This window comes from Durio zibethinus, chromosome 14, assembly GCF_047325235.1.
Source record: "Durio zibethinus cultivar Kanyao isolate XHJ-2024 chromosome 14, ASM4732523v1, whole genome shotgun sequence".
NCBI classification, from domain to species: Eukaryota; Viridiplantae; Streptophyta; class Magnoliopsida; order Malvales; family Malvaceae; genus Durio; species Durio zibethinus.
In genome coordinates this window covers 2183273-2211140 of record NC_143175.1, presented here as the reverse complement: position 1 = coordinate 2211140, position 27868 = coordinate 2183273, and the positions used below count along the sequence as shown (strand labels likewise).

Below are 27868 nucleotides of genomic sequence, written 5' to 3'. Positions count from 1 at the left end.
ACATCAGTCTTAGGTGTTGCAATCCCCTTACCATGAAATTTGTTGTGCTTAATGCGGATTGTTTGTGGCTTGATGTCATTGTCACCTACCAATCTTTCAACAACTCTTCTTTAATTTTCCTTGATCAAGTTGTTCAAGAAATTTGGCTATTTTCTTTGAGCAATCTGCTCTGCTGATTAGTTCAATGAACATAGAAAGCACCAAGTTCAATGTTCATAGAGTAAGCCTGTGTATAATATTCAATACTCAAGGTGTGTTCAATTCAGAAGAGTTCCAACAAATTCATTCAAAATTCTCAGATCATTTCTTCCGGCTCCAGTTCTACACCATTCCAGATATGCTAAGTGGTCAAAATAATAGAAAGTGTTGCGGATGGAGCAACGTTAATTGATCTTACAAGAAATTTTGTGTTTTCAATGTGATAAGCGTAAATGTCAATGCTTAAGTAACTATGAACATGTCAGAATAGACTTTTCAAACTGAGATATCTTCACAAACAAAATCACAAGCTCTAAGCCTAACATTAATTTATTGCATTTGTGCTCGATGAATCATGCTGTTCGTATATCATTTGATTGAGTTCTATATTATAAAATTTGTTGGCCTGTTGCACCAAAATAATAAAGCATAAATGAAATTTATTACCTTCATTGAAATAAAGAGAAAAAATAGGCCACCAAGAGAACAATAAGTCTTGGCATCATTCATAGCATGAAAAAGTGGAAAATCATGTGCAATTTAAGATATTGTACTGTCAAACAAGTTATAACATTCAACTTGGATGGCGAAAAGTCACGATGACGATAGATATTCTAGAGTGATGCCTTTGGATAAAAGGTAAGAGCCCGCACAGTAAAGAGTATGTAGAATTCTGGAGTCAAACAACAAAAGATTGGACTGTTTTCAATCTCGTTGTCCGACTTTCAAATCCAACCTACTCCGCAAAAACACATAGACAGAAACATGAAAACTTCCGTGACCATTTTTCAGTAATTTAAGATTATGGCTTCATAGAATGAGTAAAAAAAACCAGGATAAATTTACTGAAATTATTTGAAAATGACTGCCCTTGAAAAGTCTTGACCTGCTAGTTATGGAAAATAGGGAACCAGGTCATTGGTTTCCATCTATAAATAGCTGTCTGTCCTGCAAAGTTTCCCATTCCTCAAAACAATAGCAAACAACTAGCAAAGTCAGATAAAGCATTGCCGGTATATCCTAATGAAAGGAACGCACTCTATCCTTGTTGCTTTTGCCTTCTTGGCTTTTGCTTGCCCATTAGCCTCGGCCTTTGACCCTAGTCCTCTTCAGGACTTCTGTGTGGCTATCAAGGACAACAAGGATGGCGGTAGGCGTTCAGTCTATATATGTTGATTTATTTTAATGTTCATGATCATGATGCTAATAATGCCTGAGCTGAAGGGCATTCAGCTTAGGAGCAATATTTTAATATAATAACATTGCTTAAAGGTACTCTACTTTTGCGTGAGATGATATATATCAACTAACATTTCTTTCCTGCAGTGTTTGTAAATGGGAAGTTCTGCAAGGACCCGAAGCTTGCAGTAGCAGATGACTTCTTCTTTTCAGGCCTCAACAAGCCAGGAAACACATCAAATCTGGTTGGATCAAATGTCACTGCTGTCAATGTTGACCAAATACCAGGACTTAACACTCTTGGCATATCTCTGGTTCGAATCGACTATGCGCCTTATGGTGGCCTAAACCCTCCTCACACTCACCCTCGAGGAACTGAGATCCTACTTGTTGTAGAGGGCACACTTTATGTTGGCTTTGTTACATCCAACCCAGACAACCGTTTCTTCACTAAAGTCCTACACCCGGGAGATGTTTTTGTTTTTCCAATTGGTTTGATTCACTTCCAGTTCAATATAGGGGAAACCAAGGCTGTTGCCTTTGCTGGTCTCAGCAGCCAAAATCCAGGGGTTATCACTATTGCTAATGCTGTCTTTGGCTCAAACCCACCAATCAATCCGGATGTTCTCGCAAAGGCCTTCCAGTTGGACAAAACTGTGATTAAGTATCTTCAGTCCCGATTCTGGTCAGATTAACGAGTAACTTCAAAGCCAAAACAAAAAACCCCAGAAATTTCTTGTTTGTTTTGAATAATGTTTTGATGCATTTTCCACAACAAAGTCATATTACTCTACTTAGTATCATATAATAAACAGGCTGGTTGATAATGGACCTCTCCATTGTCCAGTCTCCTCTCTCCTCATGATCATTCTGTGCATGAAAATCAGAATATATAGTAAAATTTTTAATCTCTCTCTCTTACTCTTGCGTGAACATGTATGCTTGTATGTGTATGCAACGTACAAGGCTGGACGAAAATCTCACTTAAATGTACAGAAGTTATACATAACCCCATCAATTATGCTGCTTTTATAAAACAGAGTAACTTTTAAGCATTAAAATATATTCCAATCCCATGTTATAGGAATAGAGGCAGAAGCACTGAATCAGCTCGATATTGTTTTAGCACAATAATAATTCTCTTTTATTTGTGATAAAAACAATAGTAATTTCTTTAATAAAAACAGTAGTAATTTCCTTGATTTTTGTTTTTATGTCCGGATTTAATTAAAAGGGTATGATGCCACAAACTAAGCCTCAATTAATCTACTCTTCCAGCTTCATTTAAGTCAATTAGGTGGAAAAGCTTCAATAATCTATAGTAATTTTCTGAATAAACAGATTCCAAACTGGCTATTCACTTCACCTGATCGTGGTGACTTTTCTTTGCTCAAATTTTTTGTATCAAAGAAAATTCGATAAACATGACTCTGTTGAATAACAAGAAAAAAAGGTTAAATAAAGCTATAGGGGGAAACAAGTGTGTTATGTAGTTGGAGCTTGAAGACCTTGAGAAGGACTTGAAAGGAAATAAAATGGGATCAGACCTTGACCTGCTTAAAATTATTGGGCTAAAAGCCTCCAATCCAATCATATTAGCGAAAGCGAAATCAAACAATAAATTAAACACACAAGAGACAACAATTTAACGTGGTTCGGTCTAATCAATCTACGTTCACGGATGAGAAACAAGATCCACTAGTTGTAGAGAATTACAAACATACATCAAATCATCAATCTCATTTAACAATTAATACTTATAAGACACTCTCAATCTCCTCTAATGCTATGGAATATTCTCAAACTAAACAAACACAAACCCAAACCCTTATGCACCATTTCAACATAACCAAACACATATCTATATGCTCTCATATATCATACATATGTGTATCTTCTCAGTCTCTTTTAGTCTACTCATAAACAAACATACACACACATAAAACGTATAGCTCTAATACTCCTATGGGTGTCTATCTTACCAAAACCCTACAACTCTCTTACATCTTTTTTTCATACCTAATCATGTAAAGATTTCACCTATTTATAACCATACAAACTTGCCCATAAGAATCTTTTTCTCTTTGAATTTTCTCCTGTAAATCAAACTTGCCTATTAAGAATCCATTTTCTTCTAGAATTTTTCTCTTGCAAGTCAGACTTACTTATTAAAAATCATTTTTTTTTATAATTTTTTTTTTGTAAGTCTTTTTGTTCACAAGCAATATCTGATAAATCTCAAACAAATCCCAAACAAATCTCTTATGAGATTTGAGTCATTATTCCAACAAAAACAGGGTCTTTGGAGGTAATGCATAAGCAAAAGCACTACCTTTTTGACAATGGATTATCTTCCAAGGCCTTTGTATTCTCTTAAAGACTAGCTTTTGGAGGAGTATAAGGTCAGAAGCAGAGCGACGGAGCTGTGGAAGTGCGAGCGTAGAGAATCCAGTGAGGGAGTACTCTAGGTTGTCAAGTGAAGGCTTTTTGGACATGGGTTCTGAGATAGGTTCAGGAGAAGAACGTTTTATTGGGTTGGAAACGGTGACATTTCAGGCACAGATTGTGCATGGATGGCGGTGTTGATGGTTGCTCTTAAAGCTGTCAGGTGGCGTAGGGAGAGGTTGATGGATTCTTGGCGTTGAAGATCATCTTCTTCTTGGTTTGGAACTTCAAAGTCTGGTTCTTGGTTCATTTCACCCATGGGTTATGCCTTTGTGGATTCTTCAGTTTTCAATCTTTGTTAGAGAGATTGTGCGTCTTGGTTAAAATGCAGGGGAAGAGGGAAGATAAAAAAGGCGGTGGAACTGCTGACGGTTTTCATCGAAATTTTGACGGTGTACGGATAATTTTTGAATCTTGATTGTGTGACAGCAGTTGTAACGACAAACCAATGAGGGAATGCCACGTCAAAGTTCAAATCCTCAAGTAGGAAAAATGGAAAAATAAAAACCAATCATGTGATGCATTCATTTCTCTAGATGAAGAAGGGGTGGAGCCAAACTAAAAATAAATTGTAGTACTCCACACTATATGATCAAAATAAAATACAGAGAGGTTTGCATAATCCAAAGAACATAGGCAACCTCTTTATTTCATATAGTCCAACCCAAGAATTATGATAAATTCAATAAGAGAGACAAGTCAAACATTATTCCTAGCAAGCTGCTACACAAATTTCATGGGTGTATAAATTTTCATCTAGTTGTTATCTCACTAGAATCGCGACTGAAGATAGGTAACCAAAGTCTTGTCCAACTGGAAGGCCTTGGCAAGAACATCAGGATTGATGGGAGGGTTTGAGCCAAAGACTGCGTTTGCAAGGGGGATAAGCCCTGGGTTTTGGCTGCTAAGACCAGAAAAGGCAACAGCATTGGTGTTCCCTATATTGAACTGGAAGTGAATGAGGCCTATTGGGAAAACAAAAACATCTCCAGGGTATAGGACCTTCGTGATGATACGATTATCCGGGTTGGATGTAACAAAGCCAACGTAGAGTGTGCCCTCCAAAACTACTAGGATTTCTGTGGCTCTAGGATGAGTGTGAGGGTGGTTTAGGCCATCATAGGGTGCAAAGTCAAGTCGAGCAAGAGATATGCCAAGAGTGTTAAGTCCTAGTATTTGTTCAACAGTGACTAGAGTGACTTTTGATCCCAGTTGATTTGCTGTATTTCCTGGAATGTTGAGCCCCTGAAAAAAGAAGTCATTTGCGATGGCGAGATTTGGGTCCTTGCAAAACTTGCCATTAACAAAAACTGCATAAATGGAAGGAAAAATATTACCACTTTGATACAGTTCCATGCAGAAAATGAGATAACACTTCTCAAATAGTTTAGGTGTTGACATGAATACATTCAAAAGAAGACGGACAGAATTAAAGAACATACCACCATCATTGGTATTATTAATTGCTACACAGAAGTCCTGAAGAGGGCTGGGATCAGAGGCAGAGGCAAATGTGAAAGCCAGAGCCAACAGGCCAAATGCTACATGGAAATGAACACCTTTCATTGTTGTAAGGCAGCTTTCTTGATTAAATTGTTCTAAGTTTTGTTGCTTGGTGAGGAGTGAGAGATATGGCATGAGAGCACACTATTTATAGATAGCACTCACTGAACGGGTTTATTCATTTTCATATTTAATTATTCTTTTAAGAAAAAAAAAAAAAAACAGACAAATAAAAGATTTACCGCAGTGATTATTGTTTTAAAAAAAATATGAATGAATCATTCTTCAGCTACTCTGCGCCTCTATCCTAATCGAATTTAATCTACCCATGTTTGCATGAGTAAATTGAAATGGAACTGTTCAATCTTTACATACGAAATTTTTTCTGTGTTTATTTAACTATATTAACTTAACTTTAAAACAAAAATCAAAAGAAATGCGTTTTGAGTGTGCAAGCATCTCAGATTGAACTGTGTCAACTAAGACAATGTAACTTATCCGGAGATGCAAAACCACAATTGTTGAATCTTTCCAAGGTTTTTCTTGCATGACTACTTCTCGAGTCATGCATGCTATTTTTTTGAATTAATGAATTGATTTCCTAGGGAGGTTCATTAGCCGGCCTGCGTCAGCAATTCCTCTAAATCATTTTTACAATTAAAATAATGAATAAAAGGAAAAGAAAATGAAGAAAAAAAAGTGATCAGGTTTCAGTAGTAATCTCTCTAATGTGAAATTGAAGATAAACTCACAATGACAGTGTCTTTAACATTTTAACTAAGAAATTAATTTTAGCCCTGATCAGATGAAAATCACAAACATTTTTCAGGCAGATATACTGTCATTAAACTTGGACAGCAAGAATCAGACACATGATAGGGCCTGTACAGTTAAGTTTAGTAGTGTATATGTTGATACTGTTTATTATTGTCACGCCCGATATCAAGACGCAACACAATTATATTATCTCCAAATAAACCTCAAAGTAATATGAAGCTTTCTTTTTTAATCATTCTAAAATTCTTCAATAAATTATATAGTATGTCAAGTAAAATCCATATCTTTAATCTAATTAATGATATATCTCTGTATATCTAAACACAAACCATATAAAATACAAAATCATTTCGTAAGATCTCACTAGCCAACAATGTCTCCAATGCCCAAGTAATCTTTCCAACTTGATCCTCTAGCTTCTCTCAAGACTAAGCAAACTTATCATTTCAATCATCTGAAAAGAAAAAGTAAAAGAGAATGAGTAAACTACAGTTCAGTAAGTATATGCTTACACATCTTACCGGATCAAATATCATTTTCATACATATCATATAGAGTATTCAAAATAGTCATCAAATCATAATGTCAAAACATTTAAAAGAAATCAGCATTCCATCAAGCATTCATAGATCATAAATCAATGTTAAAACATGTCACTTTATAAATCATTGTAAAATATTATATCATTCAAATATTGTAATCAAACCAAATCATGGATCAATTATTAAAATCATCATAAATCATCATCGTCATAAATCATTATAATCATTCGTTTATCGTTAGCTACGGTTAGTGCTATAACCCGTGACATTGACCGTATCGACAATTTCATTCTCATTATCATTACTAACTATTATAACCCGCTAGCTAGGGCCTTATGCTAAGTACTATAACCCGTTAGCAGGGCCGTATGATCATGTCTTTGCTAACTACTATAACCCGTTAGCCAAGGTCGTAGAACTAGTTCTGGTGTCGATGATCCCACTTCTCGTAGATGTAAAAACGTAACTATCATAAAATTATTCTTTAAACATAAATCATTTTCTCATTTCATTTATAAGCATGATCCATCATTTACATAGCAAAAGCACTAGATAATCATATGCTTGATCCTATTTTCATACATCTAAAATAATGAAATAAAACATTCATTCATTTAGAAATATATATATATATATATACGTAAATTTGAAGACAAATAAAGTGTGCGAGATTCTACTTACCTCCTTTCGATTCCACCACTTAATTTTTCCCCAAAATAATTAATGGCCTATTTAAGATGATTTCAACACATCAGAATTTAATCAACCTTTTTTGAGATCATTTATACAAAATCTAAGTTACACAAAGATTAACTCAATTAATTAATACTGATAATCTGATCTGTTTTCATTAAAACAGTCATATTTCAATATATCTAAATCAAAATTAAGATCTTTTTAATGCGTTAGAAAGTAGACTTAATACGTTTTCTAACCATATATGGTCCATCTCGTGATTCCTTGTGAATTAATTATAACCATTTTTGCAATTCACATCATATGCTATTATCAGACAACCTATATACCTTTTAATAAAAATTAGATATTTATTCACAGAAAACTCCAAATTCAATTTCGCTTGTTCTGCTAGAAAGTAGACTTAATAAGCTTTCCAAACCTATCTAGCTTAATTTGTAATTCCTTGTATAAAAATAAAAAAAAAAATTTGAAATTCAATCCTAATGCTGCTGCCTTATAGTCTGTATATTCTTAAGTAGAAATTAGACAACTCTTTATAAAAAACTCGGATTCGACTTTCGTTTATTTCATTAGAAAGTAAATTCAACATGCTTTCCAACGATATATAATAATCATAGCAATAATCTATCCATTAATATAGAATCCTATTTTAATTCATTACTGTAGATCACAACATCTTATCCAAAAACAAAATTTCTCCTTCAATTTAAAAAAAAAAAACTCAAATATCTACTTTCAGCCTTTAAACTCCATTTAATAATTATCAATAAATCTTAAAAATATAAAATAAACAAAGCCCAATAATTTATCTAAATAGATCATGAAGATTAATAAAAGATTTCATAATTTTTCTTGGTTTTACTCTCAAAACTTCAACTCCAAATAATAGCAATCAACTTGATATTTCTTCTTAAATAAAAAGAGGGCATATACTCACATTTAAGAGATTAACTTGATTATAGCCTCTAACTTTAAATCGTCAATTTGATTTTTCATATTCTCTAACCCTAAGAAAGATGAGGAAGAAAAACTCAAATTTTCTTTCGGTTTCACGATTGCTAGGTTTTCTTTCGTATAATACTTCAACCTCTTTTTCTTTTACTAATCAATCTCTTAATAAATTGATAGACTTTGGTAATAGTCCGGCTGGGGTATTACAATTACATGTCTGAAAAATGTTTAATGATCAAGTCAAATATGAAAGCCACGCTTGGACCGGCTAGGGGAGGGGATATAGTGAGTAAAGCCTAAGAACCCTGCACCAACCAACCAAAAAAAAATATATGAAAGCCATGTTTTCCAACTTAATTATAAAGCCATGCCATAATGGTAATGTAAGAATTACTGTAAAATATGCAGATTAATTTTTTGTTTGAATGAGAAGTGGCATATGGAACCTGCCCTGTTTCTAACATCTTATACTTAAACGCTGCCAAATGGCACAGGTTTTCAACAAGGACTATTATTAACTATATTTTTATTTGCATCTTGTAAGGCCTGGAGTGCCCGCAGCCATAATTAGCAATCTTGGATTTGTGCTAAAGTCAACAAAAATGGCTCAAGTTGTATTAATTACTATAAAAGAAATAATTTAATGACGCAAATGACTGCTTCCATGAGAAAACTACTGATGCAAACATAGGAAGAGGCAACTTGGTAATGAGACATGGGTAGTAGTTGAAGAACAATTTATCACAGATTTGAAAGGAAAAAGAAATTGCAGCAGACTTGGTAACACTTTCATTTGCTTCTTGAAAATGAAAAGATATAGACAAGTTCAAAGACTCCAATAAATTGCATGTTCTCAAGCAAAGTTTCTCATCCCTTCCAAACAAATCAAACTTAGAAGAATTTATGCTGGGAGTTACATTATCACACTGAAAAGTGTTCATCTCCTCCTACCATTTTTTTCTTTTGGCACTGGCTGCCTCATTTGTCTTTGCAGAAGATCCAAGCCCTCTCCAGGACTTCTGCGTAGCCATCAACGACACCAAGGATGGTGGTAGTTGTGTTTTTCTCTGTAATTAGTTCTTAAGCTTCAAATATGTTAGTATCGTAGCAACTAAAATATTTTTCAATCCTGCAGTGTTTGTTAATGGGAAGTTCTGCAAGGACCCTAAGCTTGCCAAAGCAGAAGACTTCTTTTCAGGACTAAACATGCCTGGAAACACATCAAATCAAGTAGGATCAAAAGTTACCCCTGTCAATGTTGCATAAATACCAGGACTTAACACTCTGGCATATCTATGGTTCGAATTGGCTTTGCACCTTATGGTGGGCTAAACCCTCCTCACACTCACCCTCGTGCCAATGAGGTCCTAGTCGTCGTGGAGGGCACATTCTATGTTGGTTTTGTTACATCCAACCCCAGAACCTTCTCATCACCAAAGTCCTCAACCCAAGAGGTGTTTTTGTTTTCCTAGTTGGTCTCATTCACATCTAATTCAATGTGGGGAAAACTAAAGCTGTTGCCTTAGCTGGTTTTAGTAGCCAAAGCTCTGGTGTCATAAAAATAGCAAACGCCATCTTTAGATCAAGTCCGTCTATCAATCCTGATGTTCTTGTCAAAGCCTTCCAGCTAGACAAGAATGTGGTGAAATGCTTTCAGTCACAATTCTGATGGGATAGCAACTAGAGCATTATTTTAATACATATTAAGTTGTGGCTTAATGTGGATAGTGTTGGTCATGTTTCCCTCATTATTTTACAATTCTTGTTTAATTTTACAAATAAATGGATTGCTGATGTAACTCTGCTTATGTAAGCCTCTCCATATGTTTAAGCTTCATTAGAATAATATTGCATTATGTTTCAAAACTTGGACCAATATGTCAAGGTGTGTCTGAATCTCAGTGACTGGTGCAAAAATGAAAGTTTCGATTATAAATTACTTCATTTGAGATCTGAAATGTGTTAATATTTGGAGAATGCAAAAATATACCACACAAAGCTATACCAACATCAAAATAGTTCCAAAAAGCATACATAAGAAGTACTATCAGCAAAGAAAAGCTGGTAACATACTTGACAATGTGATTTTCAGTGTCAATCAGCTGACTGCGTAGACCTGAAAACTGTATGGACCCTGTCCCTTCTTTTCCTTGATCCAATTGTGAGCTACACAAATGACTTCTTGATCAAGTCATAAACGCCTGCATTGACTCGTGAAAATGGAGTTCTGCAATCCCAAATGCAAGAGTTGCCAGCTATGTCTCATGGACTCTTCTCTTGTTTACCCTAACAGACTCATGTTCATTGCTTTTTTTGGACAACTTTCAATCAATTAATATGGATTCAATTCTTCAGATGATCAAAGTTAATGTGAAAAATTGCCAAGGACATGACATTATTATGTCGAATACGTACCGTCACAAATCCAAGTAAACTAAGTTGGCATCAGCAGTATTGGCCCAATTCAATTTTGCATGTGTATATATCAGCAGGAACTAATAGTCCTTTTACGTCTTGGCATTCAACTTGGTCTGCAATAATTGTTGACAATGGGCTTAATAATTGGGTTTATCCATTTGGGTTTAGCTTAGTGGAAAAGGGGCTCATTAAATACATTCTGTAAACTTGGAAAACAATTTGGGGTCAATTTTCCTATACTATTGGCTATAACTCAAGTTGCACCTGTGTTTGGTGCTGTGGTACAATATTATGGCGACTTGCACCAAACACAGATAATACCCTGTTCGATTCAAAATTCTCACTATTTTATTTTTTGAAAAAAATCTCATAAGTACGTGATTCAAAATCTTTACATAAATATTATAGTAAATCTTTGAATATCTCAACGTAAAATTAGAGTATTATAAATCCACTTTAAGTTTATCAATAAAGATGTTTCTCATCTAATATATTAATTTTATAAAAACCGGAGTAAGAAGAAGGTATCCATGTGACATCCCATCCTTTTGTTATTTTTCACTTTTTATTTTTATGTTTTATTAAATTTATATATATTATTTTAAACATTTTTACTTGCTTTTTATTTTAATTTTTTTTAGATAAATTTTATAAAATAAAAAATCAATAGAAGTAGGGATGATAAAATAATTTGTAGTTTATTAATTTTGATTCACATAAATCCAGCATAGGTGTATTTTTTTTAAAAAAATAAAGATTTGATCGAGGGTTTTTTTTTTTTTTTTTTGAAAATGAGATCAAGTTGGAGAAATATTTAAGGTGCTTTACCTCGTCTTGGGTGTCTACGTGATGCCTCCATCCTTTTTCTTTTTTTTTTTTTTTTCATTTTCTTTGTTTATTTTTTTAAATTTTTTGCTTTTTTTTTAGTTTCATTTTTCATTTTTTTATTTTTTTACTTTCATCTTTTATTAGATAAATTTTGTAATAAAAAAATTAATTGAGATAAAGATGACAAAATAACTTATATTTAATGAGTTTCAATTCACCATAATTCAATTGGAGGGCTTTCTTTTCTTTCGAGATAATTGGGTTGAATTTTTTTTTAAATTGAGCTTGAGTCAGAACAAGATTTTGGGTGTTAGGTTTTATCTTAAATATATATAAAAATATATTTTTTATTATTTATTTAATTAAATGTTTTCATATGTATTTTATTAAAAATATTATTTAATATCTTAATTTAATAAATTCACATGCTATCTTATTTGGCTTATTAGATAAATTTTATAAAAAAAAAGTTAACGAATGTAAGAATAACAAAACAACCTATATCCAACAGGTTTTAATTCATCACAATTCAATTAATTCATTTTTTTAAATAAGGATCAGATTAAGTTTTTTTTTTTTAAACAATTTAGGTGAAGTCCGAATTGAGTTTGAAGTATTTTACCCTTATCTTCCTTGGGATATATTAAAAGATATATTTTATTATTTATTTAATTTATATTTATATATATTACATTAATAAAAATATTATTTAATAATGAATTTCATAAAAAACTACATTTACATAATTAAATTATAATTTATATTAAACAATAACTATACTTATATTTGTCCATATTTTATCATTTATTAAATTTTGACATAAAAATTTTACTTCTCTCATACTTAATATATGATTTTAAAAAAATAAAAATTAATCCATAATGAAGCGTGAGTCTAATTTTAGTCGTAATATCAATTTTTTAAAGAATAGAGGGAGGTGGGAGTGTCCACGTGGCACTCTTACCTTCCTCCATTCTCTATTATTTTATTTTATTTTTTATTAAATTTATTTTTTATTTTTTTAAATTTATATTTATTTTTTATTAGATAAATTTGTAAAAAACAATCAATAAAGGCAAGGTTGATGCAGCCTGTACGCAAAGTGATTTTGATTTGTATTGATCTAACATAAGTTTGTTTTTAAAAAAAATGATAAATGAAATTGGATCAAGGTTTTTTTTTTTCTTTTTTAAATGGAGTAGGGTTGGAGATAGATTTGAAATATTTTTTCCCTCTGGAGTACCCACATGGCATCTCTTTTTTTTTTTTTTTCATTTTCTTTGTTTTTTTAAGCTTTTATTTTTTCTACGTTTTCCTTTTTCTTTTTCTTAAACTTTTTTACTTTTTCTTTTTATTAGATATATTTTGTAATAAAAAAGCCAATTGAGATTGAGATAATAAATTAATTTGTATATGATGGAATTTCGATTTATCTTGATCTAATTAGTATGCCTTTTCTTTTAGATTATTTGATTGAGTTTTTTTTTTTAAAAGCGAGCTCGAGTCAAATTAAGATTTTGAGTGTTATGTTTTTTATCTTGGCATATATAAAAATATAGTTCATTATTTATATAATAATATAATTATATATTATTAAAAATATTATTTAATATCTTAATTTAATAAATTCGTATATCATTCGACGTCCCAATCTCATATTGAAAGATTATGAGAATTTGTCATAATATATTAATAAAGACTTAAATCGAAACTTGTAAGATGTCTTTTATAAAATAAAATCATGAGACTCAATCTCATATCGAGATATTTCACGGATCTGTTATGATATATAAGTAGAGGTTTAAATTCAAATTTGAGATGTTTTTTGTGAGATAAAATCGTAAGACATTTAAATTAAAGCGAATAATACCTCACAAATTAAATCTCTATAACGATTTTTTTAAATAAGGATTGGGTTAAAATTTATTTTTTTGAACAATTTGAATCAAGTTCGGATCAGGTTTAGAGTGCTTTGTCCCTACCATTCTCGGGATATATAAAAAGAATGAATTTTATTATTTATTTAATTTTTATATATTATATTAATAAAATATTATTTAATACTTTAATTTAATAAAAACTACATTTATATATAATTAAGTTATAATTTATATTAAAAATAAATATATTTATATTTGTTTATATGTTATCATTTATTAAAATTTGGTATAAAAATTTTATTTTTCTCACATTTAAAATATAATTTAAAAAAATAAAAAAATTATTCCGCCATGAAGTGCGAATCTAAATCTAGCATCGTAAAAATAAATAAATAAATAAAGAGATTTGGTAAGTAGTTGAACCTTCCCCTGTAACCTTCTTGTTAGCTGACAGAGTTGTTAGACAACCTAGAATTGAATATTTGCATGGATTTTCCAAAGAAGTGAAATTTTCTGCAAATGACTGGGTTTTACGACTTTACCAAGTCAATTTCTAGATTAAGGACTTAAAATTTGGACAGTCTTGGATGAGCCGATTTCAAACATTAATCTTTTTAGATGCTGTTGCCGCAGCAGGTATTGTATCAAATAAATTACTCAAAGCAGTTAGTTTGATTCCTTCCACCTGTTCAAAGTAGTTCTTTAACCCCCTTTTTCTATTTAAGTTGAATTATCTGCAAAGACCTCATGAATCATAACTGATGAGATTCCTTGATTTCCCACTTCCTTTAGCATATAATAATGATTAAACTAAGGTTTTTTTTTCCCCATACCCGTCAATAGCTCTATCCAAGGACTTAAGCTATGAAAAATATGAAACTCTTGGTAAGTGTAAATGAAGAGGGCATTTTACAATTAGTGAATACGTTTAGTTTTTGTTCGTTTATTAAATTTAACAAACGATTAAAAACGGTAAACAATTAATTAAATAAATTAATCATAAATATAATAAAATTTGATTATTTTCAGTTCATTTATACTCCTATTTCATAAAACAAAATATGAATAAAGCTGTATAAAGTATACCAAACTTGTCTTAAACAATTACTGGTGATCATTTTAAACAAAGAGGGGAAATGGTCTTTGAAGTAGCAGAAGTCTTATGAACCGTTTACCTTCTGGCCGCGTGAAAGAATTTTCTGAAAGTTAAGTAGGCTGTTAACAATGTTGCAATCCCTTGACCATGAGATTTGTTTTGCTTAATGTGGATTGATGTCATTGTCACCTATCAATTTTTTAACAACTCTTCTTGAATCTTCCTTGATCAAGTTGTGTAAGAAATTTGGCTATTTTCTTTAAGCAATCTGCTCTGCTGATTAGTTCAATGAACATAGAAAGCACCAAGTTCGATGGTCATAGAGTAAGCCTGTGTATAATATTCAACACTCCAGAGAAAAAATAATAAAAATATAAACGAACATTTATTACTTTAATTGAAATAAAGAGAAAAAATAGGCTACCAAGAGAAACAAAACGTCTTGCCATCATTCATAGCATGATAAGGTGGAAACATCATATGCAATTTTAAGATATTGTACTGTCAAATACGTTATAACATTCAACTTGGATGGTGAAAGGTCAGATTGATGATAGATGTTTTAGAGGCATTGCATTGGATAAGAGTCTAGTAAAGAGTGTAGAATTTTGCAGACAAACAACAGAAAATTGGACTGTCTTCGATCTCGTTGTCTGACTTTCTGATCCAACCTACACTGCAAAAACACCATAGACAAAAACAAAAAGGGTGATAACAGTTCAGTTCCAGTTTTATTTAGTTTTTTTGGATAATACATAATGTTATAAATTTTTAAAATCCGATCTAAATAGGAACCGATTTTCTTTTAAAATCATTTTGATCCGAATCAAAATTTATTGATTCGGTTTTGTAGACACTCATTTTTTTAAACCTGTTTTTTCGGTAAGCTTTAAATAAAATAAATAAAAGTAGAGTTCTAATCCTAATAAAATTATGAGATAAAGGAATTTAAATTTTGAAACTGGGATAAAGAAGGATTTCTTTAAAAAAAAAAAAAGGGGATAAACAGATGAGAGGATGGGAGGATTCTGATTTTTGAATCCTCGAACTAACCCTATATAAACCCCAACAATCACAGAAAAAGGGACAGACAGAAAGAGGAGAGTAGTCAAAAGGTACCAAAGAACTTTCGAAGAAATTATAGTTTTCTTGGAATTTTTCTGGTTGAAGGTCAGAGTGGAACATAGGTTGTATTTAGGACAATCTCAGGGAAGTGGACAAGCAATTAAGGTTTTTAGGAATTTTTATACGTTTTTTCTTCCAGAAATCTTTTGGAAATTTCAGAAACCGATTGAATTTTTCGGTGAAAATTCAAATTTTTTGGTAGCTTGCTGGCAACAAACCCAGTTTTCCGATAGTGAATCCCAGAAATCGACAAAACTTTAATCGGCATTCTTCCCCTTTTAGATAGAGAAACAAAGAAAAGAAAAAAAAGCAGGAGAGAGAGAGAAGGAAAAAGCACCAAACGAAAAAGGAAATTTCTGCTTTTTATACCACCCAAAAATGACCTCGTTTTGAGCTAGAAACAGAATAGCATCCGCGTGTTTTCTTTGGTCCAACACAACCCGTGCCGCTAATCCAGAAATCCAACCCTATCATCTAAGCTATCGAGCCGAATCGCACATTAAGTCATTTCAATCGCGCTTATTTCTAGAGTCGCGTTTCATTCAAATTCGAGTCGCGTTAAGATTTTTTTAATTTAATTTAATTTTTATTATTATTATTATTTTATTTATTGATTAAATTGATATCTTTTATTTATTTAATTGAGTATTTTATAGATTTTTAATGACTTTTAGAATAAAAAATTTTAAAATATATATTTAAAGAAAAATTTTAAATGTATCAATTTTTATTGAAGATCAAATTTCAAAAAAATTTTTTTTTTTAAAAGTTAAAAGTATCAATTTTTTTTAAGATCAAATTTAAAAAAGATACTTTAAGAAAAAGTTAAAAGTATTAATTTTTTTGAAAAAGAAATTTTAAAAAAAGAATTTAAAGAAAAGTTGAATGTATCAATTTTTTTAAAAAATTAAAAAAAAAAGCTTTAAGAAAAAGCTTAAAATATCAATTTTTTTTAAAAGTAAAAATTAAAAAAAAAAATTTTTTTAAAAGTTGAAAGTATCAATTTTTTTTTAAATGAAAATTTCGAGGGATATCTTTTTTGAGAAAAAATTAAAAGTATCAATTTTCTTTAAAAATAAAATTTCAAAAAAAAAAGTACTTTTGAGTAAAAGTTGAGAGTATTAATTTTCTTTGAAAATAAAAATTTTTAAAAATATTTTTTTAAAGAAAAGTTGAAAGTATAAATTTTTCTTGTAGATAAAATTTTCAAAAGATATTTTTGAGAAAAATTTGAAAGTATTGATTTTCTTTAAAAATAAAATTTTCAAAAGATATGTTTTGAGAAAAAGTTAAAAGCATCAATTTTCCTTGAAAACAAAATTTTCAAAAGATATGATTTAAAGACAATTTAAAAGTATCAATTTTCTTTGAATAAATATTAATCTTTTTTAAAAAATAAAATGAGAAAAGAAATCTCAAGAGAAGTTGAAGTATTAAACTTTTTCTTTTCTTGAAATTTTTTAATGTTAAATAATCTAACGACGAACCCCTACAAGAGAAACAATAATTTTTTTGTATACTCTTGAAGTAAGAAAATTTTTTAAATTTTTTACTAAAAGTATTTGAGTCAATTAAGAATAATATTCAATAATTAATTATTTGGTAAGATTCTTAAGGCTTAGTGGATAATATGAAATCAAGCTGGTATTATCTTTTTATAGGTGTTGTGAATGTGCTACAATATTTTTCACACATAATCGTACTTTCAAATCTAATTCTGATTCCGTAGAAATTGAATCTATCTTTTAAAGAGCACCTGAGTCAAACTTAAGATTTTTTTTTAAAGTAAGATAGATTCAGTTAGATGGTCAATTGCACCTAAATAAAAAAGATTGATGGTAACTCTTAAGTTAATGTCTAACGATAGATCTACGGATCTAGACGTTATGATAGGTTTGATTTGATATAATGGTTTTTAAAGTTTAATTTTTTATTTTTACATATTATTTTAATAAAATTTTTAATATATTTAATAGAGTTTATATATAAAATAATTAATTTTATTTTATAAAAATTTTAAAAATACATAAAAATAAATAATTCAATTCAATTCGATTTAATTTTTTTTTTTATTTTTAATATCTCAATCCAAAATTCGATCCGAATTTAACATATACAATTAATATTCGAATTTGATCTAAATCGAATAAGAAAAAACTAATCTGATCTAATCCAAACACCATAATTTTTAATCGATTTTTAATTTTCTCAATTTTTTTCTCACTCATAAAAAACATGGCAACTTCCATGACCAATTTTTAGTAATTTAAGCATACGACTCCATAGAATGACTAAAATAAACCAGGATAAATTTACTGAAATTATTTGAAAATGATTGCCCTTGAAAAGTCTTTTACCTGCTAGTTATGCAAAATAGGAACCAAGGTCATTGGTTTCCATCTATAAATATCTATCTGTCCTGCAAAGTTTCCCACTCTTCTTCGAAACAATAGCAAACAACTAGCAATGTCAGATAAAACGTTACCGATATATCCTATAATGAAACGAATTCCCTCTATCCTTGTTGCTTTTATCCTCTTGGCTTTTGCTTGCTCGTTAGCCTCGGCCTTATGACCCTAGTCCTCTCCAGGACTTCTGTGTGGCTATCAACGACAACAAGGATGGCGGTACGCATTCAGTCTATGTTGACTTTATTTTAACGTTCTTGATCATGATGCTAATAACGCCTGAGCTAAAGGACATTCAGCTTAGGAGCAATATTCTAATATAATAACATTGCTTAAAGGTACTCTACTTTTGCATGAGATGAAATATAACAACTAACATTTCTTTCCTGCGGTGTTTGTAAATGGGAAGTTCTGCAAGGACCCGAATCTTGCAGTAGCAGATGACTTCTTCTTTTCAGGCCTCAACAAGCCAGGAAACACATCAAATCTGGTTGGATCAAATGTCACCACTGTCAATGTTGACCAAATACCTGGACTTAACACTCTTGGCATATCTCTGGTTCGAATCGACTTTGCACCTTATGGTGGCCTAAACCCTCCTCACACTCACCCTCGAGGAACTGAGATCCTACTTGTTGTAGAGGGCACTCTTTATGTTGGCTTTGTTACATCCAACCCAGACAACCGTCTCTTCACTAAAGTCCTACACCCTGGAGATGTTTTTGTTTTTCCAGTTGGTTTGATTCACTTCCAGTTCAATATAGGGGAAACTAAGGCTGTTGCCTTTGCTGGTCTCAGCAGCCAAAATCCAGGGGTTATCACTATTGCTAATGCTGTCTTTGGCTCAAACCCACCAATCAATCCGGATGTTCTCGCAAAGGCCTTCCAGTTGGACAAAACTGTGATTAAGTATCTTCAGTCCCGATTCTGGTCAGATTAACGAGTAACTTCAAAGCCAAAACAAAAAACCCCAGAAATTTCTTGTTTGTTTTGAATAATGTTTTGATGCATTTTCCTCAACAAAGTCATATTACTCTACTTAGTATCATATGATAAACAGGCTGGTTGATAATGGACCTCTCCATTGTCCAGTCTCCTCCCTCCTCATGATCATTCTGTGCATGAAAATCAGAATATATAGTAAAATTTTCAATCTCTCTCTCTTACTCTTGCGTGAACATGTATGCTTGAATGTGTATGCAACGTACAAGGCTGGACAAAAATCTCACTCAAATGTGCAGAAATTACACATAACTGCATCAATTATGCTGCTTTTATAAAACAGAGTAACTTTTAAGCATTAAAATATATTCCAATCCCATGTTATAGGAATAGAGGCAGAAGCACTGAATCAGCTCGATATTGTTTTAGCACAATAATAATTCTCTTTTATTTGTGATAAAAACAGTAGAAATTTCCTTAATCCTTGTTTTTATGTCTGGATTTAGTTAAGATGGGTGCAATGCCACGAACCAACCCTCAATTAATCTACTCTTAACACTTGATTTAAGTCAATTAGGTGGGAAAACTTCAATAATCTATGTTAATTTTCTGAATAAACAGATTCCAAACAGGCTTTTCATCTGATCTTGATTGGTGCTTTTCTTTGCTCAAAATTTTTTATATCAAAGAAAATTCGATGAACATGACTATTGAATAACAAGAAGAAAGTTTAAATAAAACTATAGGGAGAAACAAGTGTGCTCTGTCCTTGGAAAAAAAAAACAAAAAACAAAACCGAAAAAGCTACAATAGAATGTTCTTAGGTTGAATTCGAGCCGACATTAAGATGTTTTAGCAGTCGTCACAAGTTCTTATAGTTTCAAAAATATTGTTGTTGAACTTAAGATTTAGTCTAATTGGTTCATATAGCCACTTATTTCAAAATCTTAATATTTATAATCTTTTTCTTTATTTTTGGATTAGGACTTCTTTTGTTAAAAAAAAAAAAAAAAAACTGTTCTTAGCTTCAGTAAGTAAAAAATCAGATAATACTTAATAAGTAAAAAATTAGATAATACTTCACAAGTTTTTACAGGACTGGATTAAATAATACAAATTAGTAGAACAAAATCAGACATTTCCTGTTTGAATGAAAATTGCACATAAAGCTTGCCTCCAGTTGCTGCTACAATGTTAGTTTTTAATTTATGGAGGAAACTGTCTCAACAAGGATCATGGTCTTCATTTATTTAGTATTGTAGATATTGTTGCTTAAGTAATTCAAAATGCGATGTGAAGGTAAATTTAGATATTGTTGCATAAGTCATTTAGGCAGCCAAAATTTTTATCTTCACTAAACCATATGTGAAGGTAGCCTATTGACAGAAAGTTCACATATCATGCCACGAATATTCACACCTTTAATGGTTGTTTTTAATCCAGTGGTGAAAATATGATGATAAAATTCATTGGAATGGGACTAAATCTTTAAAATTGATATAATACATAACCAATTTTCAACTTTGAAGAAAAACCAACCTTGGCACCGCGACTCTCTTCCTTGATCAATTCCACGCCCATGTCGTTGGAGCTTAAAGACCTTGAGAAGGACTTGAAAAGAGATAAAATGGGATCAGATCGTAACCTGCTTAAAACATGGGCCTTTGGAGGTAATGCAGAAGAAGAAGCACTTCCTTTTGGGTATCTTCTTCTTGGTTTGGAACTTCAAGGTCTGGTTCTTGGTTCATTTTACCCATGGGTTCTGCCTTTGTGGATTCTTCAGTTTACAATTATTGTTAGAGAGATTGTGCTTCTTGCCTTGGTTAAAATGCAGGGGAAGAGGGAAGATGAAAAAGGCGCAGAAACTGTTGAAGGTTTATATTTTTGAGAGGTGTACGGATAAATTTTGAATCTTGATTGTGTGACTGTAGCTGTAACTGACAAACCAACGAGGGAATGCCACGTCAAAATCCAATACCCCAAGAAGGGAAAAATGAAAAATAAAAACCAATCATGTGATGCATTCATTTCCCTAGATGAAGAAAGGGTGGATTCAAACTGAAAACAAATTGCAATACTCCATAATATATGATCAAAATAAAATACAGAGAGGTTGGCATAAGCCAAAGAACATAAGCAACCTCTTTATTTTATATATTCCAACAGAAGAATTATACTAAATTCAATGAGACAAACAAGTCAAACATTATTCCGAACAAGCTGCTACATAAATTTTCCTCTAGTTGTTATCTCGCTAGAATCGGGACTGAAGATAGGTAACTACAGTCTTGTCCAACTGGAAGGCCTTGGCTAGAACATCAGGATTGATGGGAGGGTTTGAGCCAAAGACTGCGTTTGCAATGGGGATAAGCCCTGGGTTTTGGCTGCTAAGACCAGAAAAGGCAACAGCATTGGTGTTCCCTATGTTGAACTGGAAGTGAATGAGACCGATTGGGAAAACGAAAACATCTCCAGGGTATAGGACTTTGGTGATGAGACGATTATCCGGGTTGGATGTAACAAAGCCAACGTAGAGTGTGCCCTCCAAAACGACTAGGATTTCTGTGGCTCTAGGATGAGTGTGAGGGGGGTTTAGGCCACCATAGGGTGCAAAGTCAAGTCGAGCAAGAGATATGCCAAGAGTGTTAAGTCCTAGTATTTGTTCAACGGTGACTAGAGTGACTTTTGATCCTAGTTGATTTGCTGTATTTCCTGGAATGTTGAGCCCCGGAAAAAAGAAGTCATTTGCCGTGGCGAGCTTTGGGTCCTTGCAGAACTTGCCATTAACAAAAACTGCTAAAACGGAAAGAAAAATATTAACACTTTGATACAATTCCATGCGGAAAATGAGATAACACTTCTCAAATAGTTTAGGTGTTGACATGAATACATTCCAAAGAAGACAGAGAGAGAATTAAAGAACATACCACCATCGTTGGTATTATTAATTGCGACACAGAAGTCCTGAAGAGGGCTGGGATCAGAGGCAGAGGCAAATGTGAAAGCCAGAGCCAACAGGACAAATGCTACAAGGAAATGAACACCTTTCATTGTTGTAAGGCAGCTTTCTTGATTAAATTGTTCTAAGTTTTGTTGCCTGGTGAGGACTGAGAGATGTGGCATGAGAGCACGCTATTTATAGATAGCACTCACTGAACAGGTCTATTCATTTTCATTATTTAATTATTCTTTTGAGAAAAAAAAAAAAAACACAGATGAAAGATTTACAAAGTCTACAGTGATTATTGTTTTAAAAATATCTAAATGATTCATTCTTCAGCTACTCTGCGCCTCCATCCTCTCCGTATTTAATCGTCTCATGTTTGCACTAGTAAATTGCAATGGAACTGGTCAATCTTTACATACCAAATGTTTTCTTTGTTTATTTAACTATATTGACTTTAAAACAAAAATCAAAAGAAATGTGTTTGAGTATCTCAGATTGAACTGTGTCAACTAAGACAACGTAACTAATCTAGAGATACAAAACTACAGTTCTTGAATCTTTCCAAGGCTTTTCTTGCGTGACGGCTTCTCAACTTTTACATGAGATTTTTTTGAATTAATTAATAGATTTCCTGGAGAGGTTCATTAGCCGGCCTGCAGCAGTAATTCCAGGAAATCATTTTTACAATTAAAATAGTGAATAATGAGAATAATAAAAGGAGAAGACAATGAAGATGAAAAGAGAAAGTTTCAACATTAATCACTGAAGTAAAAGTGGTAATAAATGGCAGTGCCTTTAACATTTTACCTAAGAAATTAATAATTTTAGCCCTGATCAGATGAAAATCACAAACAATTTTCAAGCATCTATGGCTATACTGTCATTAAACTTGGACGGTTAAAATCAGAAAGATGATAAAGCCGGTACAGTTAATTGTAGTAGTGTATATGTTTGATACTCATTTTTAAATGCCTGAAAATGTTTAATGATTGGGTCAAATACGAAAGCCATGCTTGTACTGTCCCGGGGAAGGGATGTACTGGGCGAAGCCCAGATCCCCAGGAATCCCGGGAACCCCATTCCGCTCAACAAAAAAATATGAAAGCCAATGTTTCCAACTTAATTATAAAGCCAAGCCAGAGTGGCAATGTAAGAATTACTATTGAATATGCAGACTAATTTTATATTTGATTGAGATGTAGCACATGGAACCTGCCCATGGAACCTGCCCAGTTTCTAGTATATTATACTTAAACACTGCCAAATGGCAAAGGTTTTCAACAAGACCATTGTTAACTTTATTTTAAATTGTATCTTATATGGCCCGGAGTGGCCGCTGCCATAATTAGCAACCTTGGATTTGTGCTAAAGTCAACAAAATGGCTCAAGTTGTAAGTAATGCAAAAGACATAATTACCCTGGTCATGTTTTTGTTTTTCCAATTGGTTTGATTCACTTCCAGGTCAATATAGGGGAAACTAAGGCTGTTGCCTTTGTTGGTTTCATTGGCCACAATCCAGGGGTTCTCACTGTTGCTAATGCCGTTTTTTTCTCAAACCCATCAATCTATCCCGATGTTCTCACAAAGGCCTTCCAGGTGGACAAGACTGTGGTTTCCCATTTTCATTGTCGATTCTGATCAGATTAACAATTATACCTAAAAGCCAAATCAAAACCCCGAAAATTTCTCGTTTGTTTGAATAATGTTTTGATGCATTTTCCTCAATAAAGTCATATTATTCTCCATAATCCAGTCTCCTCTCTCCTTGTGGTCATTTTATGTATGAACAAACTAGTATTAAATAAAGCCGTGTTATCACTCACAAAAATTTGATTCAAAGTCTTTGAGGTAACAGAAGCCTTCAAGTTTAATCTTCTGTCATATGTGAAAGCCTTAAGTAGGCAAAATTCAAGTCATTACTGTAAAAAATTTTTGAATATTAAGTCGGCTATGAATATCAAGGAATAGTTCTCAGAGGTCAATTAAAGCAGGCCCGTTCATTTTTCGCTAACCGAAGTGATGAAAAGACCAGGAAAATTTCAGTGTAGCATGGTTAATTGAACTTGCAAGAAATTAATAATGTTGTGAATGTGATAAGCATAGATGTCAGGTACGATTGAGTATCAAGGTACATATCACTTCGTCAACTGAGACCATATAATATATTGATTGGAGATAAAATCAGAAGCCTTAAATCTAGCGTTAGTTTTTGTCGCATTAACACTTCTTAGATCATGCTAACTACAAGAATAAATTGAGTTTTAGCAGACAAAACTGCCGGGTATTTGAAGCTACTCCAGATATAAATTAAATCATTTCTCTATTGAAAATAATGAACCTAGAAAAGAAAAAGATATATGAAGAAGACTATGCAAAACTGTTTTTGAGTTTATATTTGATGATATTTTATGCACTTTCTATATATCTATAAGCTTACTAAATAGTAACCTACAACCTTTAAATTTTTTTAATAAATATTATTTTCAAACAAGTGGCAGCTTGTCAGTAGCAAATTATGATTTACTTATAATTTGTGTAGATATAAACTTGTGACTGCAGGTTATCAGATATAAACATGGTTTTAGCACTTGTTTCCTTGAAGGTAACACAGAACCAATGGATAAAAACTTTATATTGCTTGTCTATCTCGGCTGATCTAATCCTCCTTGTAGGCTGATTTTGAATTTTTTATTTTATTTTATTACAGCTTGCTGCAAATTAAGACCAAATCTCAACTTCTATATAGATCTCATTGAAAGCACCCCTTGGAAGATACTTTAATTAAGGTTTTGGAATTAGCCATGTGAATTTACGCAAAATATCAGAGGATTTCCAAAATTGGTTGATTTTATTGTTCCACAAATTATTTAGGAAAGTTACAAACTTATTTGCCGGAATCCAGAACACACTAAATCTGTTCACAAGTAGTCCAAGACCCAGTGCTTCAAAGAAGATTTAGAGAGACATTTAATCATAGTTTCAGAAAATTGAATCCTAAGATTACAAATAATGCATTGAATATATTTCAGTCAATTAACTGATCTTCATAGGTACCCGAAAATATTATGGGCCTTGACCCTTCATGAGAATCTCTTGGCATTGCAGTAGCAAGTATTTTTTACCCAGCTTCAAGTTCAGGGCCATCCTTGAGGTCAATGGATTAGTCAGAACAACTGCTACTGGGAATGTCACCATATAACTATTGCAAATGATAAGCAAACCATTTCCTGGGTATATGGTTTCATTAGATGTCTGTCAAGCAACTGACCAAACCTTATGCAACTTTTATGGTACATTCTGCTCTGAACAATATCGAAGTTTGATCGAAGTCACTTCATCGCGATAATTTATGACCGGAATTATTAATATCATGAACAAGTGAGCATTATGTCTTTGAATTATATGGAGAATGCCAGTTTTTTTTCTCAAATATACATAAGAACCTCATTTTGAATTATATTTACTAGTAAAATAGTAATATAAATATGACCAATAGGAACCTGTATGAAATAGAAACTTTCATACAGTGAGGGAGTACTAGAGGTTGTCCAGTTAAGGCTTTTTGGACTTGGGTTCTGAGATTGGTTCAGGAGAAGGACGTTTCATTGGGTGGAAAACGATGACATTTGAGGCACAGGTTGTGTATGGATGGCGGTTTTGGTGGTTGTTCTTGAAGCTGTCAAGGTGTAGTAGGGAGAGGTTGATGGATTCTTGGAGTTGAACATCATCTTCTTCTTGGTTTGGTACTTCAAAGTCTGCTTCTTGGGTCATTTCACCCATGGGTAATGCCTTTGTGGATTCTTCAGTTTTCATTCTTTGTTAGAGATTGTGCTTCTTGGTTGAAATGCAGGGGAAGAGGGAAGAGGAAAAAGGCAGAGAAACTTTTGTCGGTTTATATAGAACTTTTGAGGGGTGTATGGATGATTCTTGAATCTTGACCGTGTGACGTTTGTTGTAACTGTCAAGCCAATGAGGAAAGCAATGTGAGAGTCCAATACCCAAAAAAGGAAAAAAAGAAAAACAACCAGTCATCTGATGCATTCATTTCCCTGTATGAAGAAGGGGTGGGTCCAAACTAAAAACAAATTGCAATTCTCCACATTATATCGATCAAAATAAAATACAGAGAGGCTTGCATAAACCAAATAACATAAGCGATTCCTTTATTTTATATATTCCAATCCAAGAATTATACTAAATTCAATGAGAGAAACAAGTCGAACATTATTCCAAACAAGCTGCTACATAAATTTCATGGGTGTATAAATTTTCCTCTAGTTGTTATCTCACTAGAATCGGGACTGAAGATAGGTAACCACAGTCTTGTCCAACTGGAAGGCCTTGGCAAGAACATCAGGATTGATGGGAGGGTTTGAGCCAAAGACTGGGTTTGCAATGGGGATAAGCCCTGGGTTTTGGCTGCTAAGACCAGAAAAGGCAACAGCATTGGTGTTCCCTATGTTTGAACTGGAAGTGAATGAGACCGATTGGGAAAACGAAAGCATCTCCAGGGTTTAGGACTTTGGTGATAAGACGATTATCCGGGTTGGATGTAACAAAGCCAACGTAGAGTGTGCCCTCCAAAACGACTAGGATTTCTGTGGCTCTAGGATGAGTGTGAGGGGGGTTTAGGCCACCATAGGGTGCAAAGTCAAGTCGAGCAAGAGATATGCCAAGAGTGTTAAGTCCTAGTATTTGTTCAACAGAGACTAGAGTGACTTTTGATCCTAGTTGATTTGCTGTATTTCCTGGAATGTTGAGTCCCGGAAAAAAAAGTCATTTGCGGTGGCGAGCTTTGGGTCCTTGCAAAACTTGCCATTAACAAAAACTGCTAAAACGGAAAGAAAAATATTAACACTTTGATACAATTCCATGCAGAAAATGAGATAACACTTCTCAAATAGTTTAGGGGTTAACATGAATACATTCCAAAGAAGACGGAGAGAGAATTAATGAACATACCACCATCGTTGGTATTATTAATTGCTACACAGAAGTCCTGAAGAGGGCTGGGATCAGAGGCAGAGGCAAATGTAAAAGCCAGAGCCAACAGGACAAATGCTACATGGAAGTGAACACCTTTCTTTGTCGTAAGGCAGCTTTCTTGATTAAATTGTTCTAAGTTTTGTTGCTTGGTGAGGAGTGAAAGATCTGGCATCAGAGCACGCTATCTATAGATAGCACTCACTGAACAGGTCTATTCATTTTCATTATTTAATTATACTTCAGAGAAAAAAAAAGGACTAATGAAAGATTTACCAAGTCTGCAGTGATTATTGTTTTACAAAATATGAATGAATCATTCTTTAGTTACTCTGCGCCTCTATCCTCATCGAATTTAATCTTCCCATGTTTGCATCAGTACATTGTAATGGAACTGGTCAGTCTTTATATACCAAATGTTTTCTTTGTTTATTTAACTATATTGACTTTAAAATAAAAATCAAAAGAAATGTGTTTAAGTGTGCATGCATCTCAGATTGAACTGTGTCAACTGTCAACTAAGACAATGAAACCTATCCAGAGATACAAAACCACAATTCTCGAATCTTTGCAAGGCTTTTCTTGCATGAGTACTTCTCATGTCTTGCATGCTATTTTTCTGAATTAATGAATTGATTTCCTAGAGAGGTTCATTAGCCAGCCTACAGCAGTAATGCCCGGAAATCATTTTTACAATTAAAATAGTGAATAATAAGAAAAATAAAAGGAGAAGAAAATGAAGAAAAAAAGAGATCAGGTTTCAATATTAATCACTCTGAAGTGAAGGCAAACCCACAATGGCAGTGTCTTTAACATTCTAACCAAAAATTAATTTTAGCCCTGATCAGATGAAAATCACAAACATTTTTCAAGCAGCTATAATGTCATTAAACTTAGAAAGCAAGAATCAGAAACATGACAGAGCCTGTACAGTTATGTTTAGTAG

At 32.6% G+C, this 27868-nt stretch overlaps 3 protein-coding genes and 2 pseudogenes across 3 annotated transcripts; 2 read left to right on the top strand and 3 right to left on the bottom strand.

Annotated features, from left to right (window-relative positions):
* Positions 1–1148: 1148 nt before the first annotated feature.
* Positions 1149–2291, top strand: LOC111294084 (germin-like protein subfamily 1 member 18). Its single transcript, XM_089743130.1, has 2 exons — positions 1149–1348; positions 1525–2291. Exons 1-2 carry the CDS (start codon positions 1222–1224, stop codon positions 2070–2072), a joined length of 675 nt encoding a protein of 224 aa, XP_089599256.1. The 5' UTR covers positions 1149–1221; the 3' UTR covers positions 2073–2291.
* A 2256-nt stretch (positions 2292–4547) lies between these two features.
* LOC111295117 (germin-like protein subfamily 1 member 13) lies at positions 4548–5424 on the bottom strand. The gene is made up of 2 exons (XM_089742861.1): positions 5265–5424; positions 4548–5132 (listed from the first exon to the last, which is right to left on the bottom strand). Exons 1-2 carry the CDS (start codon positions 5386–5388, stop codon positions 4594–4596), a joined length of 663 nt encoding a protein of 220 aa, XP_089598987.1. The 5' UTR covers positions 5389–5424; the 3' UTR covers positions 4548–4593.
* Positions 5425–9589: 4165 nt separating this feature from the next.
* Positions 9590–19153, top strand: LOC111294453 (germin-like protein subfamily 1 member 18 pseudogene; annotated as a pseudogene).
* A 1680-nt stretch (positions 19154–20833) lies between these two features.
* LOC111294451 (germin-like protein subfamily 1 member 7) lies at positions 20834–22076 on the bottom strand. Its single transcript, XM_022887756.2, has 2 exons — positions 21919–22076; positions 20834–21784 (listed from the first exon to the last, which is right to left on the bottom strand). The coding sequence occupies exons 1-2, from the start codon at positions 22040–22042 to the stop codon at positions 21246–21248; spliced, it is 663 nt and encodes a 220-aa protein (XP_022743491.1). The 5' UTR covers positions 22043–22076; the 3' UTR covers positions 20834–21245.
* Positions 22077–25503: 3427 nt separating this feature from the next.
* LOC111294643 (germin-like protein subfamily 1 member 7 pseudogene) lies at positions 25504–26851 on the bottom strand (annotated as a pseudogene).
* Positions 26852–27868: the final 1017 nt, after the last annotated feature.